This window comes from Camelus bactrianus, chromosome 1 (assembly GCF_048773025.1).
Source record: "Camelus bactrianus isolate YW-2024 breed Bactrian camel chromosome 1, ASM4877302v1, whole genome shotgun sequence".
Lineage (NCBI taxonomy): Eukaryota > Metazoa > Chordata > Mammalia > Artiodactyla > Camelidae > Camelus > Camelus bactrianus.
The window spans coordinates 91,018,960-91,038,372 of record NC_133539.1 but is presented as its reverse complement, the minus strand read 5'-3'; the positions used below and the strand labels follow the sequence as shown (position 1 = coordinate 91,038,372).

Below are 19,413 nucleotides of genomic sequence, written 5' to 3'. Positions count from 1 at the left end.
ATAGTGTTTTGTTGTTGAGTATATCTGACGTAGTCTTTTGGTGTAAGTTTTCATATACTTTCTGTCAGTAAACTTCTGTGAATTGGATTGAGAAACCATAGTGATTTTTATGGTGCGTTTGAAGTAACAGACTTAAAATGAAGTTTCAAAAATAACTTTTTTTGCCTTTGAATGGAGAAATTTAAGCGTTCATTAAAACAGAGGATAGTATAATAAACCCTCATGTAGCCATGATGTAACTTCATCAGGTAATATTTTGTCATTATCAAGATTTGCTGTTAAGCTTTGTTAGGATGGATCCAGAGTACCTTTACTCTATGGCTAATTTAGCTCCAGAATTAATACTTGACTCTATACAATGTCTTATGTAGAAAGTGTCTCCATTCTGGCTGATAGAACACTGTTTCTTCCCCATATAATATTCTGGGTTTTTTCTTGCTATGCATTGTATTTTCCCCTGGTTACATGGAATTTCATTTCACATATTTGTAGACTGGAACTTGTCAAAGATCTAGAGAGCACACTGTAGATTTCTGGATCCCTATTTCTGTCCAACTTCCTTCTCTTTGGTCTAATGCCTTGCAAATTCTATTACCTGGACCTTCTTGAAGATCTGTGTCTGCCTCTCTAACTCAGCAAGTCTGTGAGGCTTTGTTTGGGTTCCCTTTCCTTCCTCTGTGGCTTAGAAACTTCCTCAAAGGCAGTAAGCTGGGGCATCCTAGGGTTCCCTTTTTTGTTTTCCTTTTCTTTGGGAATTACACTTATGTACTGCCAATAGTCCAATGTCTGACATAGTTGTTAAATACATTTTGTCTGCTTTTTTACTTGTTTATGATAAGAGGGTTATCCCCATAGCTTTTAACCCTTATGGGCAAAAGATCATTTAACTAGAATATTGATTATTTTATTTGTGATTTCTCTATTTTTTTTGTCATTTCCAAGGACTTATCAACTTTATTCATCTTCTTAAAGAATCAACTTTGTCTTTCTTAATCTTCTGAGTCATTAATTTTGTGCTTCTTTTCTTTATTTCTTTCCTTTTACATTCTTGAGTATAGTTTTCTAACTCCTTGAGATGGATGCTTAGATCATTTATTTTAGCTTTTATTCTTTTCTGATATGTGTATTCAGTGTTATAAATTTTCATCTTTGTTGTATTTTAGCTGTAGCCTACACATTTTTGATCTGTCATCTTTTAGTTTTCATTCAGTTCAAATAAAATCTCCATTGTGACTTCATCTTTCCCATGGGTTATGTAGAAATGTGTTATTAAATTTCCAAACATTTGGAGGCTTTTCTAGTTGCTTGCCTCCCTTCCTTCCTTCCTTCCTCCTTTCCTCCCTCCCTCCCTTCCTTCAGAAAACACAATCTGAATACCTTTCAACTTTGAAATCTGTTGACATTAGCTTTATGGCCCATCATAAGGTTTAGTTTAGGTTTATATTACAGATACACTTGATTAGCAATGAATACAGTTAAATAAGTGAATTTAACTATTTGTTCAAATCTTCTGTATCTTTACTTTTTTTTTCTTTTAAAACTTGCTTATTTTATCAGTTATTAAGAGAGCTCACAGACAAATCTTGATTGTGGATTTGTCTGTTTTCCATCAAGTTCTACCAGCTCCTGCTTTATATATTTTGAGGCTCTTTTATTAAATGTATGCAAATTCAGAATAGTTTTGTATTCCTTTTGGAATGATCCTATCATGAAACATCTCTATTTCTAGAAATATTTCTTACTTTGAGGTCTGCATTGTCTAATATTGATATGACTTCACTATCTTTTTGTTAGTGCTTGTATGATATCTTTCCCTATCCTTTTATTTTCGAACTTTCTGTTTTTATATTTAACATGTTAATTTTGAAAGCTCTCTATAGTTTTCTGTTTTTCAGTTTGATAGTCTTTTTCCTTCAAACGTATAATTTAGTCTGTTTATGTTTATTGATTACTGTTATATTTGGATCTAAATCTTCTGTCTTCTTTGTTTTCTGTTTGTCAAATCCATTTTTTTTTCTGCTTTGGATTACTTTTATTTTACTTTCTTCTCTATTAGTTTGTTAGCTTACTTTCTGTTATTTTTACTTTGAGTGCTTAATCTAGAAATTAGAGCAGGCCCTTGACTTATTAGAGTCAGACGTAAATTAGCACTCTTGTCATATTTTTCCTTGTAGTTTTGATAGTTGAAGGATATCTTAACTAGATGTAACATGGTGAGCACACTTTTTCCCCTTGAGTTCCCCAAAGAATATTAAAGTCATTGTTTTGCTGTGTATCTTGCAGTTGAGAAGACTGATGCCAATTTGACTTTATTAGTGACTTGATTAGAGCGTTCTTTTCCTTTATTATTAACGTGCAATAACTTCTTCAGACTATGTCTAAGAGTTGGCTATGGTTAATCCATTTCCCCAGATACACAGTAGATCCTTTCTACATGTAGATTCTCTTAGTTCCAAAAATGTCCTTGGATTCTGATTGTAATATTAGCTCTGTTACTTGTTTTTTCTTATTCTGGAGCCTCAGTGAGGTTTGATATTAACTGTCTGCCTCATCTATTGCTTTTTTCTGGTCCTTTCTACAAGTTTTATTTTTTAATAGTTTCTTTTTCATGGCCCTTTTATCACTTATGCCTGTCTCTTATTATATGCTGTATTTAATTAATGTTGGAGTGTTATGTTATAGTCTCTTCTGCTTCATTGTTTTGTGTGTGTGTGTGTGTGATGTGTATTTGTGTCACCTGAAAAAATTTGATTCTAACTTTGATTCTTTTCTTATAGTTACTTTGTATGGATGTTGGATTCTTTTTTGTTGTTGTTCATGATAATGTTTAGAATTTTCTTGAATCAGCAGTAACAGACAATTCAGTGGATGGGCTGAAGATTTTTAGTGACTTATAAGATTTCTTGAATGGCACTGTACTATTTTTAGTATAGTGAGGTGGAATTTCTTTAATAAATGGGGAACTTTATGGGAAAAGGTAGGTCTTTTTTTAGATCCTTTGATGTCCTCTTGTTTTTATAGAGCCTTGAGCTTCAGCACCTTGATTTCTGGTTTTCTTTCACCACCAAGCCGCTAGTGGACACATCCTTTTTCAAAGTGTATCTCTTCCCTATAGTATAGGTTCTGTTAAAAAAATTCCCCCTTTTGTTATGATTTTAGTTGGATTTTAATTGGGGGTGAAAGTAGATATCCATGTTCAAAATACCATCCTGATATAGAGTCCATGTTAGTTTATTCAGTGTAAAATTTTTAAGTGTAATTTTAATTATGGTTTTATTTTATGGCAAATGTAATCTTTATACTATTCTAGTTAAGAGAGTATTTGAAGTATTGTAGTTTTTTTTTTGAAAGACAAAATATTAGGATATTTGTTTTGATTACATGTGTTTAGAACTCATTAGCCAATTAAGAAACTTGAAAAATTGTTTTTTGAGGGCAGTAATTCATTTTATGTAGGGATGTTATGGTGATTCTTCCTATTCTGTAGATATTGAAAGCATTTATCTGATATAATAGGACATCTTGCTGTCCATTTATTGCTTATATATTGTGTGTTCTAGATTGCCACATTTTTTATCAAATGTTTCTTTGCTTATAATATATTTCCATATTGGCTTTGGTACTCTAGAGACTTCTAGAGTGATTTATCAGAAAGGTATTTATTTAAGGAATGAGGGAAAAAATAATATCTTAAATTTTAGTATAGTTTCTTTGACTTTCTAATCTGTTTGGTCAGGGTAGGGAATCTCTTTACTCTGATCTATTACTTTTTTCCTGATGGAAAGCCTTCAAATATGTAATTATGTTTACTTAATAAAGTAAATGGGATTGTTCATAGTCTGCATGTGAGTTTTACTCAAAATTATGCAAAGTGATTCTCATGAAAACTAAAAGTCAGCAGCTTAATTCATTTAAAACCTGTGTTTGACTTTGTGGTCCTTTTTAGCAGCCTTTAATAATGTTGTGAAAACTGTGTTTTGGATTTGCTCTCTTTTCCCCATTTCTTCTCTCCAGAGTCTTTTTTTTTTTTTTTTTTTTTGCTTCTTGTAGCCTATAGGCAAGGTTAAGAGGCCTCAAATATGAGAATTAAAATAATGAATATTAAGACATTGGGTGGAAAGGCCAATAGCTTCTATTGCATACTGTGATATTTTTAAACTTATTACTTTCTTTAAATTTGATAGCGTGAGCACTTAACTCATATAACTGATAATTACTATCATAGGTCATTGAGCCACATCAGCAATATTTGTAAAAGAGTATTCCAGAATGTCATGGGTTGCTTGTATGAAGACATAATGAGCAGGATATTTTTGGAGAATGGTAGGCATATGTTTTCTATGGTAGAATCTTTATGATAGGGAAAACCATGAGATGCATTTGGAGATAATTAATTCATGAATTGGGTAAGTTGGGAGGAGTAGAAATTAGGGAAGTAGTTGCTATGGGGAGAGTGAGGCAGATAGTAATTGACAGAAGGCCTCTAATTGCGGTATCTAGCTTTGCTGTGATGGGGATAGATAGTGTGATCCTACTTTCTGGTTACTCTGGGACAGTGCCAATTTCTGCCTGTTGTCCGTGTGTTACAGTGCCTTCCTTGACTCTAAAAAATATCCCCTTTTATTTTCCAAAGGCTTGAATGATAGGTGATATGATTTTCCTGTTACAGCAAACTAGTGATGATCATGTATTTGGCTAGCGAGGGTTTCCTGTGGAGAAGATGTGGATCTTTAACCAAGATTATGATTATTTACCTTCCTATATAAAAGAAATGTATTGAAACTTAAGTAATCCTTATGCCAGCCTTAAGATTTTAAAGATCTATCAAAATCAGAATACTTCTCTTTACTGGATTAGCTATGTATCAGGGAAACATTTCATTATGATCTGATTGAGATTTGATTCATTCATTCAGATCAGCACTTCATTCTTCTTTCTCTTTCATATCTTTCTTTGTGCCTGCCTCCTCCCAAATTACTTGTCTGCTACCTCACAATTCAGTTAGATACTATTATTTAATCTTTATTATAGTCCTGAAAGGTAGTTATTGTCCTCATTTTGTAGAGGAAGATATAGATGCCAGAGAGGAAGTAACTTGTTTGAGGACACTGTTATATGAGAAATCCTTTATTTTTTAACTTACTGCTTCTGTAGCTATGGTTATATTAAGAGGAGATACATTTAGTTTTAAAGATACAGTTAAAAAAAAAAAGATTTCACCAAAATGTGCCTTATCTGAAATCCACAAGTGATTACACATTTTGTCCAACAGTATATTTTTCTTAGTGACAAACCACTAAGAAATGAGCTTACTTTGAGGTTTTACTTAAGATAAAGAAGCTCTTAGAGGTTTGTTGTTAGTGTTTAAACCAAGATTTGTTACTCTACTTTTGTTACTCTGCTTTTTTACTAGTTAAGTGAAAACTAATTTCCAGATTCATAAAATAGAACCAAATTAAGATAGTATACTGTATATACATGCAATATATATAGTGCAATATATATATACACATGCCATATATATATATATATATAGAGGCTGTGGTTATCACAAAAAAAGGCCCCCTTTATTATTATTATTATTATTGTTATGACTGTTATTTTCTTTTAACTGGAAAACTTTAAGGATTTTTTTTTGGGGGGGTAAGGTAATTAGGTTTATTTATTTTTTTTAATGGAGGTACTGGGGATTGAACCCAGGACTTTGTACATGCTAAGCACACACTCTATCACTGAGCTTTATACCCTCCTCCAGCCAGAAAACTTTAAATTCTAATTATTGTTCAAAGATTTTGGAATAATCTGTTAAAATTTCTGTATATCCACATATAATAAAAGACTGAATTAGAAATGAATAGATAACATCTGTGGGGGCAATAAATTGTAAATTAAAACTTTATGTGGAAAGAAGCATTTGTCAAAATTAAGAGAGGGAGTAGTGAAAGAGAAAATGATGGAAATTTAAATTTTGTAGATTAGGATAATGAACTGATGTCGACATTCCTTGCAATAAATATTGTAACTTCTCAAAATCACATTTTAAAAAAGAATTTGTGGTCTTATGATACAGTATTGCTTTCTATTCACTGAACGAACCAGTTAGGGATGAAAGATGACAGAACTAACTACCACCAAAACTCATATGATTCACTTCAAGTTCTACACATGTCCAAAGTACATGTGACTAGTTCATACAATTTCTTTATCCACAAATTTTTTTTGTTGTTGTTATTTGTGTTTGCTTTTTTTTTTTTTTGCTTTATCAGTCTAGTCAGGGATTTACCAAATATTTTTGATATTCTCAGCAAACCAGATTTTGGCTTTGTTAATTTTCTTTATTGCTTCCTACTCCATTGAGTTTTGCTCTTTAATGTTTCCTTTCTTCTACTTACTTTGGGTTTACTTTGCTCTTGTTTCTAGCTTCTAAAGATGAAACATTAGGTAATTGATTTTAGACTTTTCTTCTTTTCTAATATAAATATTTAAAGCTATAAAATCTCCTCTAAACATTGCTTTAGCTGCATCACACAAATTCTTATATGCTGTATTTTCATTGTCTTTCAGTTTAAAATATTTTCTCATTTCTCTTGTGATTTCTTACTTGACTCGTGACTTATTCAGAAGTGTATTTCTACACCTTTGGGTTTTTTCTAGATGCTTTATTGTTATTGAATTCTAATTTAATTCTGTTGTGGTACAATAAACATATTCTGTATGACTTCTACTTATGAATTGACCCTTTGATCACATGAAGTGTACATTATTATTTGGGGTGATACTCTTAGTTTCTAAGTGTCTAAGGTGATACACTCTAGTTTATTTGATTTTAATATATTCATTCCAGCCTTTCTGTGTTTGCTGTTTACATGATATATCTATTTTTAACCATTTATTTTCAACCTGTGTCTGTATTTAAATTGCATATCTTGTAGACCATGTATAGTTGTGTGTTGCTTAATAAATTAATTTGGACAAGCTGTGCTATTTTTCCTCTCAAACAAAAGGTGTCACATATTTATTACTGAACCAGCCTACCAGTGCAGAAACATAGAAACAAAGTAAAAAGTCATTTTTTTAATTGAAACACATTCAACTGTCCAGATAGTAGTGATGCTTTCAGAGTGATATGTTAAGATGTAAATGACCTTGATAGAGCATAAGTATATGTGACATCTCCTGTGTGATTTCATATAGACCCAGCTTGTTTCTTCTCCATTGTTTCATTTTGGAGTTGTACCTGATTTTAGTGCTTATTTTCATTTGAATCCATTGGGAAATGGGACTGTACTTTGGTTTCTTGGTCAGGAATTGCTTGATCCTGAGTCTTGTGAGAAGACATGTGAGGAACAGAGTCAACTCCATATCATAATGACAGAGAAAAGGAGATACAGCTCTGCTTTTTAATGAAATTAATTCATTTTAATTAAAATTAATTAAATTAATTACTAATATGTTTAGATTTGTCTACTCTTTTATTGTCCCTTTTTTGTTTGTTTCCTTGTACTTGCTTTCTAGCCTTCTTTTAAAAATTAAAAAAAAATTTATTTTTGGAGGAGGTAATTAGGTTTAGTTATTTATTTATTTTTAGAGGAGTTGCTGGGGATTGAACCCAGGACCTTGTGTTTGCTAAGTGTGGGTTCTACCACTTGAGCTATACCCTCCCTCCTAGCCTTCTTTTGGATTAATGAATATTTTAAAGAATTCTCTTTTAGTTCATCTCTTTAGCTACACTTCTCGGCATTCATTTATCCTTCTTATTCTTTTTTTTTTTTTTCCCTTTTCTTTAAGTAGTTGCTGTAAGGATTACATATATACTCTTACCATTTCAGTGTACTTAGAGTTACTGTTCACCATTCATGTGAAATGTAGAAACAAATCTTCTAACTGTACATGTCTGTTTATCTGCTCCATACTTTATTTTGTAGCGATTATATGTATTATATCTCCCTTCATAAACCCTATAGTAAAATATTGTAGTTCTTACTTCAAGTGCATACATATTTTAAATAAAGGGAAGTAGTTTTTACATTTACCCATATATTTACCATTTCCAGTGGTCTTCATTTCCTTTCTGAAGATCCAAGTTTCCATCATTTATCATTCTCTTCAGCCTGAAGAACTTATTTTAGTACTTACTATGATGCAGATTAGTAATTGTTGATGATTATGGTTTACTTTTCCTTTATCTCAAAAATGTCTTTGATTTACTTTTATTTTTGAGGGATATTTTTGCTGGATATAAAATTCTGGGGTGATTTTTTTTTTCTTTCACCATGTTAAGAATTTTATTCCATTGTCGTCTGATCTTTATTGTTTCTGATGAGAAGCCAGCAGTATTTCATATCATTGTTCCCTTGTATGTAGTGTGTCAACTTTTTTCCTGAATACTTTCAAGATTTTTCTACACCTTTAGTTTTCATCAGCTTGACTATAGTATTACTAGTCATGGTCTTCATATTTATTTTGGTGTTCACTAAACTTCTGGAATCTGTAAACTTTTCATTCACTAAATTTGGGGAAATTTTGACCACCACTTAAAAAAAATAATTTTCTGCCTCATTATTTTTCTCTACTTTTGGGTTTAAATAAACATGTTAGACACTTGAATACACAGATCCCAGGGCTTTTTCTTTCTTTTAACAGCCTTTTTTCCCTCTTAATTCTTCAGATTGGATAAGTTTGATTTATTTGTTTTGAAGTACACAGAATTTTTTTCCTTTGTTATTATCACTCTGCTTTTGCTCTCATTTAGTGTAATACTAATTTTGGATATTGTATTTTTCAGTTACAGAATTTTTGTATTTTCTATTATTTTTCTTCAGAGATGTCTTTACTTTATATTGATTATAAACATAGTTATACTTACTATTTTAAAATCCTGCCTGCTAATTTCAACATCTGGCTCATCTCAAGGTTGGTCATTATTGACTATTTTTTTCTCTTGAGAGTTAATCACATTGTTCACGTTTCACTGTACATCTAGTAACTTTGGATTGTATCATGGACATGGTGAATGTCATTTTTTTTAATACTCTGTATTCTGTTATTTTTCTCCAAAGAATATTGATTTTTTTGTTTACTTTTTTTTTTTTAAAGCAGGGAATTAACTTAGTTCAATTAACATTATAAAAATCCAGTCTCTTTGGGGGCAGTTGAAATTTTAATTCAGTTCTCTTGTCCTTAGCTATTTGGAATCTGCTGTTCATATTCATGATGTAGGGTTCAGCTAGAGATTTGAACAGAATTACATCTAGAATTTTTGGCTTCCTCTTCTGACTCTTTTGCAGGATTTCCCTTTCATTTTCCTTTTGTGATGGTTGCCCTGAATCTCTGTTCTGATTTTTCAGGCCAGAAATTTAAAAGTTTTCTGTTGGAGGTTTATCTGTCCGGCATGGCAGACTTAGGCTTGTCATCAGAAAAGAAACTGATAAAATGGCAAACTTTCTTATTGCTGTTTCTTTTCCCATGTGTTGGCTTGCCCATCATTCTTGGTTCATAATCTAATTGCTTGAAATTACATTACATAAGTCAGCAACATATATAAATAGTAAGGTTTTGTTCTTTTTAAAGGTCAATGCCTTCTTTTGATCACTATTCAGTGACTTCAGATAGTTTATTTTTATAGTTTCTGTGAGATCATCAGTCTGGTGGAGGCTTTCTTGTCAATACTGTTAAGACAGGATCTAAAAATCTTTACTTTTTAAAAGCACATAATGTATCCGACCTAATTTTGTCCTTCATTTTATACAAAGGATAGCTAGATTGTAGTAGACTAGAGGAATAGTTTTATTGTAACAATTAGAAATAGGAAATAAGGTTGAATCAATATAGATGCAGAGATTGTAAGAATAGAGAAGACCCTATCCTTGAAAATTAGATTGGATACATTTAGATTTGTTATGTTATCTTGATGAGATTTGAATAATGAAGACTTGATTTGAACTTTAAGACTTTTTGACTAAACAAACACTTTTTGAGTAAGCCTTAATTTCCTTTAAAGTTTGTTGACAACATATATTTCCCTCATGTATCATTCTAACAGAGTACTTATTCATAAAGAATCATATTTAGATGCTTGCTTTTCACACTTATTTAACTGCTGAATCCTTAACTAAAACTAAATCTTTTTCTTTCAGATAATTTTTAAGGAAATTTTTATTTCATAATACAAAATATTCATTAAATGTATTTAATGAAATCTACTTACTGTAGGTCCCGGTCAAGACCTCGTCCACGTTCCCATAGTCGAAGCAGTGAAAGGTCCAGTCACAGAAGAACACGTAGTAGGTCTCGGGATAGAGAACGACGTAAAGGCAGAGATAAGGAGAAAAGAGAAAAGGAGAAGGATAAAAACAAAGATAAGGAATTACACAACATCAAACGTGGGTAAGTTGAAGCAAATCTAAAGCAGTGATAACTCATTGATTCCATAGCAATATTCAAACTAAATTTTCATCCTCTGTGGTTTTTCTTAGATGGAAAAAAGAGGAGGATACAATAGAGAAGGGAGAAGAGATAAATTAAAATAGTTACCTCAAATTATTGCTGTTTCCTTTCTATTCCTGTTTTCATTTAATACTTACATAGCAAATCTTAGAAACAAACAACACTGTCAAACCTTAGTATCTCAGTAAAGGAAAATTTACATGATTTGTTAGGAAAGTTCCATTTCCTTTATCATGAATACGGATTAAAATTTGAAGACTACTTGATGATTAAAATGTCTGTTAGCTTATTATAAAACTGTTAGGGGAAAAGGATAAAGATGGAACAAAAGGAGAAAACCATGTGATTTACTATTGGTTAGACCTCTTTCAATACAGAATGAGGACTTGGTTAATATTCAGGTATTATGTGTTTGTTAGAATAAGTGTATATGTATAAAAGACCCAGAATATTATTTTTCTAGAATTGATATAATTGAAACAGTTATCCTGACTCTGTCCAATTTGGAGCTTGAAGTCCACTCATAACTGTTTATTAAATTAGAAGATGTTAAAATGAAACAGAATCTTGTTTAGTAGCTTAAATTGCAGCTTCTATGAAGTAGAACATCTTGGAATTTATCCTCTTTTTTCAGCCTTTCAACATCTTAGGTATGTTCACTTTAATACTTCAATACAAAAGTGTTTATCTTTAGTGTATCATTTTTCAGTGTTAAATTGAAGAGCTTACCAATATCTTGGATATGGTTTCTTGAGATCTTGAGCCTGTGAAGAATTTAGTTTATTGAAGGATATGGAACTCTTCTTATCCCTCTCTTTTTCACTGTTGTCTATGTGTTAATTTTTTATCCAGATTTATAGTGATATTATATAGAACCGCCCAGATTCTTGGCTTTTATGTATTCTTTGAAATGATAAATTTGTGGTGGATTTTGGAAGAATATAACTTTATGAGACTTTCTTTTCCCTGACCACCCTACAACCATTAATGCGCATTGAGCACTTGTGGTCCTGCAAAATTCTGAATTCTGTCTTTTTCTAGTTCTAAGGATTGTCAAATATTACAGGAGAGGAGATAGGGTTGGATATCTGGTTTTAAGGATAGGGAGGCTGACTTAGCCTGAATTGGTAGAATGGAATGAGGATCAGAGAGGGTATGGGGGATATCTGTTGATAAAAGGAGAAAGGAGGGTGGTAGATTTGAACAGGGGATATAGAGTAGGTTTCTGAGACTGAAAAATATGGACTAAGAGGACAAGTAAATTATGTCAGTCAAGGAGATACTCCTTGTTTCTTTCTTTCCCTCCTCCTTTTGGTTTACATTTCAGTATTACATAACTATGTGAAGTGACTGATTTTTACTGGTCATTAAATTTTTGCTTTCTACTTCACTAAATTTTACATTTTTAGAATATTTACACAGTTGTGTAAAGTTGATATTACATAGAGCATTAGCTGGGTGATTTTAAAGGTAAGAAAAATGAGAACATGAATAAAAAGAGAGGTTGGGTAGTTTCAGGAAAGGGTCTCATATGGTGACATTACTCTTGAAGTTCTGAACCAGCTTTTTTACAGGTTAGATTCTTCCATCACTCAGAGTTGATTGTATTCAAGGGACTGATTCCTGGATGACAGGTTCACAAGATAATAATGTTGTATTTGTCATTACTTCTTAATTCTCAACAAAGTCAATGAACAAAGTCAAAATAGACAGTGTCAGTGGAAGGGCCCCAAGTACTGAGGCCAGAAAAGCTGTAAGTAGCCTGCTTCAGTCATCTTCATGGTTTTTGTGGGTCATAGTACAGGGTAGTGTTATGTCAATGTGCCGTCTCTTCTGGTTAGTGCTGACAACACAAATTCATACCTTTTGGTACAATCTAACATTAGGATTTTGGGTAGGGGCTGTGTCATTGTATACATTTAACATGGTAGTATTTATATATGACAGATGCACCCTGCTTTGCTCCAGAAATAGCATATATATATATTTTATGGCTTAACATGTTTATTTTGTAAACCTGATTTTTAAACCATTCAGGACAGAGAATGTGTCATACTCTTTTTTAACACTCAGAATTCCTCATATATATGTTAGTTGTTAATAAATATTTATTGGTTATTGATCAGATATGCTCATTCATTCATTTGTTCACTTATTCAGTCAACAATATTTGAATTCCTTCTGTTTGTCAAGTACTACTTTAGGTAATAGGGACATAGTGGCAGGTCAGTGCTACTTGGAGATTCTATGAATGTAGCAAATATGTAGAAGGGCAGATATATAAATAATTACAGTGGAGTCAGGTGAATGTTTCAGTAGGAAACTAACTTGCATGAGTTAGAATGCTTTCTGGGCCATATGCCTCTGTTACAGCTACTGAACTTTGTCCTTTTAGCATGAAAATAGCCATAGATAATACTAGATGAATGGTATGGCTGTATTCCAATAAAACTTTATTTACAAAAATAGGCAGCAGGCTAGATTTGCACAAGGGTTGTAGTTTGTTAACATTGGCTTAAATAAGTACATTATTGTTAATATAACAGACGGTTTGGAGGTAAGCAGAGCTGGGCGCTTTTTATCCTTCCAACAGGTCAGTCTCAGCATGTTGGATTTTATCCTCAGTCTTGACACATTCTGGTTGTGAGATATTCCACCAATACTAAGCTGATTGATGTAGACTAGTCAGCAGGTTAGGAATGGGCTCTCGGAAGAAGTAATGTTTATACACTGAAAGAAGAAAGAGATAGGAGAGAATGTTGCATGCAAAATAAGCTTCGTATGGAAGTACTTGGAGGAAAGCAAAGTGAGTTTGGTACATTTGAGGAACTGAAGTCTAATAGGGATTGGTTTGGAGAAGAAAAGTAATAGTGATGAGAGGTGATTATTGAAGTACCTTGTATGTTATGTTAAGGACTTTAAGGTCAGTGAGAAGCCAGTAAAGTCTCAAGTAGAATAGTTTTATGATCAGCTCTACCTGAGGTGTAAATAAAATGCTTTACTTACAGTGAAGATATTAATAAATGTCTAGCATTTTAAATATATTTTCTAAGTATCAGAAATTTTGTTAAGCATTTGGTATGTATTACCTAATTTTCATAATAACCTAATGAAATAGGTGTTTTTATTACCCTCTTTGTATAGATAAAGACTTGTGATTATAAAGCTCATAAATATATGTCAAAGTTAGGCTTCTAATTCAAGTTCACTAACAACAGCATCCTGACTCTTATTGGTACACTATCTTTACTCCTGTAGTAATCTGTAACTATTGATGATGACATACAGTGTTTGAGATCAAGTGATATGCTATTGCTTAAACTTTCCTAGATAATGCCTAAAGAAAACTGAAAGAATTTTCTGTGCCTTGTTTTTCTCTGATCAGGTCAGAACTCTGCCACTAGTAAAAGATTGATTCCTTCTTTTCTTTCTCTTCCTCGCTTTCCCACATCAGCATTTCATCTGTTTACTTATAAATTGTATTTAATAAAACCACAAAAAATTTTTAGGCCTTATTTTATTTCTATGATGGGTTCACTGACTTTCTAATTTTTTTTAAGAACGTGCATAGGTAGAAAGGAGAAAAGATTCACAAACGATTTAATTAGGGCTTATGTATTAGTTCATTGTGATTGTACAACCAAATGACAAGTATTTTAGCTTGTGCTAAATAATCTAGAGGCTTCCTCACATATGAGACAATAACAACCCATGTGATTCTGCTTCTTTATGCATACATAACACTCTTTGTTTTTATCAAACCAATTGGAAAATATCAATATTTATAAATACTGATAGAATATAAAGCATACATTTATGAAGTACAAAGCAAGGAGAGTAAGTACAGTAAAGGTAAAGGACTATTTTATAAATTGAGAAAAATAAAAATAGGAGAGAAAGGAATGGTCAAGCAGGAATTAATGAGCCTATTAATGAGGAAGAGACTTTTTGTTAGCCTTTTGAGAAAAAAGATACAAAAGTAGATAATTCTGAAAAACCTTTTAAAAATAGCAGTTAATTAAGTACATTTCTGGAAATTCTTGGAACATTTGAATGATTATAATTAGGATTTATCTTATAATGTCATAAATTGATTTATTTATATTATTAATTTGCTGAATGAGGGAGACCTAATATAAACTAGAAGAGTTTCAGTGGTTTGTAGGGATTAAAAGGTGCTTTTCCTTACAACGCTGAGTTAAAGATGAATATAAGAAAGACACTGACTAAGTCTTGTCTTAGATTTTATCAAGAAGATTTAAAGAATTTAATTTTTAATGTTTTACATTTATAAAATTTAGTTTCTAAGAATATTTAATTTTTTAAACATTGATGCAGGTTTTGTTTGTTTTTATTAGGTTTTACCCCAAATTTTTTAAACAAATATTTAGTATATCCTTAGATAATTATATTTCTTTTATGAGGACATGTCTTTGCAGTATGAAAACAAATTTTATTAATAATAGAGTTATTAAGTTGAAACTGGCTATTTAACAACCTGATTTTGTTAAGTAAACTTTTATTGCAAGCCAGAAATCAGAAAAATGAAACTTGGCATGGCATCTCGTAAGTACAACTTGATTTGATGATTGTGAACATTGTACACCTCTTCTGAGTCTTCTGTGGATTAGTAGCTTGTTGAGCCTTCTTTGGAAACATTTTAATCAAACTCCAAAAAAACATAGTCAACCACTATAAAACATCTTTTATGAACTCCTTTGAAACATTAGTTATGAATAAATATGTTAATACCACCAGTGACATTTTACTATTTATTTTAAATCATAGTGCCATCTTTAAGAGTAGAATTTGGATGAATTTGATTTGAATTTATTTTCAATCATGATTTAAATCACCGGCCAGAAGAACTTGGTTTAAAGCAGTTATTGCCTAGTAAAATACTTTCTTAATTTGGTTAACTTTAGGATTCATCAGGAACCTAATTTAGTATTCCTAAGTGTATTCTCCTTTATGATGTGCTACTGTGAAAGATTTTTACTTTTATTATTCCCTTGTTAGCTTTTCGGTAGATGGATGCTGTTCTCAGAAATGTGCCCATCAAGACTTCTGGAATGTTTTGCTCAAACACTTGAGTGTATACTTTCTTCCTTTTTTCCTTTACATAGCTTTTTGAAGCTTTGCACTTTTAGAGAGAGGTAAGACTTTCCCTCTAGACATGCAAATCCATGTCTTGACAACTGAAGCAGTGCTTTTTGGTGGGTAAAGAAAGGGGGATAAATATAAATAGAATTTCTTAAATGTGACTCCCACTAAATCAGTTGTCTTCTGTAAGTCTTTTTGAAAATTATATAGAAGCCACTGGGAAAGCAGTGAAATTGGGCTTCAGTTATAGCCCATGGCCTGTAGTTACCTATTTGTAAAATCTTTCATTAAAAAAATTGACTGTGCAGTATAATTAGAAATTATATTACTTATTTCAAAACTATTTTAGATATGTCTTTATAGACTATAAACACAAAAAGTATATCAGCAGAAGCAACATCTACTTTTTGTTCATGGCAATTGCTACCTTTGAACATATAACCATTCTGAGTAGAGTATCTTTAACAAAAAAGTGTGCCAATGTATTTAGATTTGGGTAAAGTTAAATTGCAAAAATTATAATTTTTGCTCATTTTAAGTCATCTACACTTTTTTCCTTACAGGACAAGTTATTCTCTTTGAGCCTTAATTTATTCTTCTATAAAATGAGGATATTGATAAACAAAAAGCTATTAGTATTAGAGCAGTGTGTTTAAGAAGTTTAGTACCATGTAGTAATCATACTATATGTATTGGTTATGACTTTGACCTTAGCATTGTTCCAGTCTTCAACTGTAGAACTTCATGTAATAAATTCCTGTTGATGAAGTTTTTCCTATCTAGTGCTTGGCAGAAGATGTTGGAAGTGATTTGGGAATGCTGGACTCAGTTTTGACAGCAGTTACATACTCTTAGATGCTGTCATATTTTTCCTTACCTCTTATTTCTTTATGCAGCAGGAAGTCATTTATGCTAATTTACCCCAATTTGCATATAGGTTATGGAGTTCTGTGGTGCAGAGTGTGCTTAGAACTCCTTTTAAGTGTCTGCCTGGATCAAAGCAGGGCTGTGTGATAGCTGTTGTCTGACACCAAGCTGTGTGGTGTTGTTTTCATTAAACATTTATCACACTTCGAATGTGACAGCAGGCAACTTTGTGCCAGGATAACATGTTTTCATGCAAAATTTATTGAAAAAGACGAAACTTTGTAAAGAGATCTTGTTGCCTTTCACCAGTGGCGAAGGGTAAATGTTTGGTTCGAAGGAAATATGCCTTTAACACATGTCATTGTAACATGCAAAAGAAGCTTCGTACTGTCAATTTTATTAAGCAGGTAAACAAATACATTTTAAAGTGTATGCATTAGATTTTTCTTCCTTTGTAAGTTAAAGTTTTTACAGTTTCCTTGAATGAATACTGTAACAGTAGCTCATTATTTTGATGGGTGTTTTATATTGCAGTGAAATTTACCACCCAATTTCCATTGTGTGGGTTTGAGTATTCGTCACTAGGTATTAGTTTTGTTCAGAAACAATGTATAATTTTTCAAAAAGGTGAAGTCAAGAAAGGGAATCCAGCATAACAAAAAGAATTATCAGCAAAAACAGGAGACAGGGTTTTTATAAGTTCTCCTTCAGGTCACCACCATCTTTCTCTTATTCATTATATTAGTACATTTTAGTCGTCCCAGAGTTTGCCCAGTGGAATTTGACCTGAATTATGCCTGATAGAGCATTAAGTGACATGAATTGTGGGTTCATTCTTTCTTTGTCTGGTTGCCTGGCTGTGAAAAGCCTGGAATGAGAGAAGGTACTTTTTTTTTTTTTTTAACATTTTTTATTGATTTATAATCATTTTACAATGTTGTGTCAGATTCCAGTGTTCAGCACAATTTTTCAGTCATTCATGGACATATACACACTCATTGTCACATTTTTTTCTCTGAGTTATCATAACATTTTGTGTATATTTCCCTGTGCTATACAGTGTAATCTTGTTTATCTATTCTACAATTTTGAAATCCCAGGCTATCCCTTCCCACCCTCCACCCCCCTGGTAACCACAAGTCTGTATTCTCTGTCTGTGAGTCTGTTTCTGTCCTGTATTTACGCTTTGTTTTTGTTTGTTTGTTTGTTTTTGTTTTTTAGATTCCACATATGAGCGATCTCATATGGTATTTTTCTTTCTCTTTCTGGCTTACTTCACTTCGAATGACATTCTCCAGGAGCATCCATGTTGCTGCAAATGGCATTATGTTGTCGTTTTTTATGGCTGAGTAGTATTCCATTGTATAAATATACCACTTCTTCTTTATCCAGTCACCTGTTGATGGACATTTCGGCTGTTTCCATGTTTTGGCTATTGTAAATAGTGCTGCTATGAACATTGGGGTGCAGGTGTCATCCTGAAGTAGATTTCCTTCTGGATACAAGCCCAGGAGTGGGATTCCTGGGTCATATGGTAAGTCTATTCCTAGTCTTTTGAGGAATCTCCACACTGTTTTCCATAGTGGCTGCTTAGAAGGTACTTTTATTTTCCTTTTTCATTCCACAGGAAGCTGAGGAGTTATGGTTATGTGAAGAATTAGTAAGAGTGAAAGTAGCCTCAAGCTGGACCTTTTAGTAAGTTGTATCACATGGACTGTAAAGAATTTGGTGAGACTCCTTACAAGAGGTATTGCAGAAATTCTGATGGCAGTAACTTTCAGGAATGAAAGGAGAGAAGTAGTGAGTTATGTGTGATGGAAGGAACTTTGTATTTGGAACCATGTAGAATCCATGCAAACCTTCAAGTTCTGACTTACTGTGCTTTGGAGCTATTAAGGGATAATTTTTTAATAAGGTAAAATCAGGACTCATAAACATCAATAAACCCATGCCAAAGCTATTATTTAACTCATTAACTAATGAGGGCACCTAGTAAGATGTTACAATAGCTCAAAGGAGAGTCCAAGGAGCAGATACATATGTAGGCCACAAGGAATACGGGACAGAAACTTGCTTAATTAATTCAAAACTGGCTTTGACCACATAGGAGGAAAATAATTTGTAACTCCACTGGATGAATTCATTTGCATATCTGTGGAAAATAATCATTTGCATTGCTATCAATTATCTATACTTTGTGGAATTTTAAGATGTCTTAGATGAAGAAAGGCAGAAAGGTGGAGATAATTTGGAAAGGCATCCTAGACAAAACACCTAGTAATCTTTTTTGTTTTTCTCAAATCATTAAAAATTTTTTCCTGACAGGGCAAGTTATTCTCTTTAAGCCTTAAATTTTTTTCTGTAAAGTTGGGATAATGATAGGTGAAAAGCTGTAAATATTAGAAGCAGTGTGTATAAGAAGGCTAGTACTATGTAGTTGGATTTCAACAAATGGTAGTTATTTATTTTTTACTAATAATAATTATTCTTTTTTCTTACTTCTGTGTCTTTTTAAAGAAATCTTCCCTCAGCCTTAGAAACTCTTTCCTCTGTGACTCTCCTGTCATTTCCGTGGATCTTTTTGGCTCACTTTAGAGTCATTTCCTTTATGAAATATCCCTGCCCCTCATGAGTGTTCTAAATAGCTCTGCAGTTAGCACCTATAGTATCTACACCTAATCTGAAAAGAAAGTTTTGCAATTATAAAATCTTGTAATTACCAGATTACATATACCTTATCTATCTTATTCAACATTGTATTTGCTTGGATCAAAGCAAGTACTCAAATATTTGTAGAATGTATAAATAAACGATAGTTTTAGAAGTTGATTCTAGTTAATAAAATCCAGCTTATGAGCATTTAAAATGATAAAATTGAATTTTTGGTATTAGGAAAACAGTAAGCTTTTTTCCGACTACTCCATGCCTGGTTTAAGTTTGCACATGCACACGCATAAACGTACATCACTTCCATCAAAGTCTCTGCATTTTTTAAAA

General features: G+C 32.3%; 1 protein-coding gene across 1 annotated transcript in view; it reads left to right on the top strand.

Annotated features, from left to right (window-relative positions):
* The window catches only part of RSRC1 (arginine and serine rich coiled-coil 1), a 352,876-nt gene that overhangs the window by 68,963 nt on the left and 264,500 nt on the right, over positions 1-19,413 (top strand). The window contains exon 4 of the mRNA XM_010952035.3: positions 10,213-10,386. Within this exon, the coding sequence (XP_010950337.1) occupies positions 10,213-10,386 (174 nt within the window). The remainder of the gene's footprint in view (positions 1-10,212; positions 10,387-19,413) is intronic.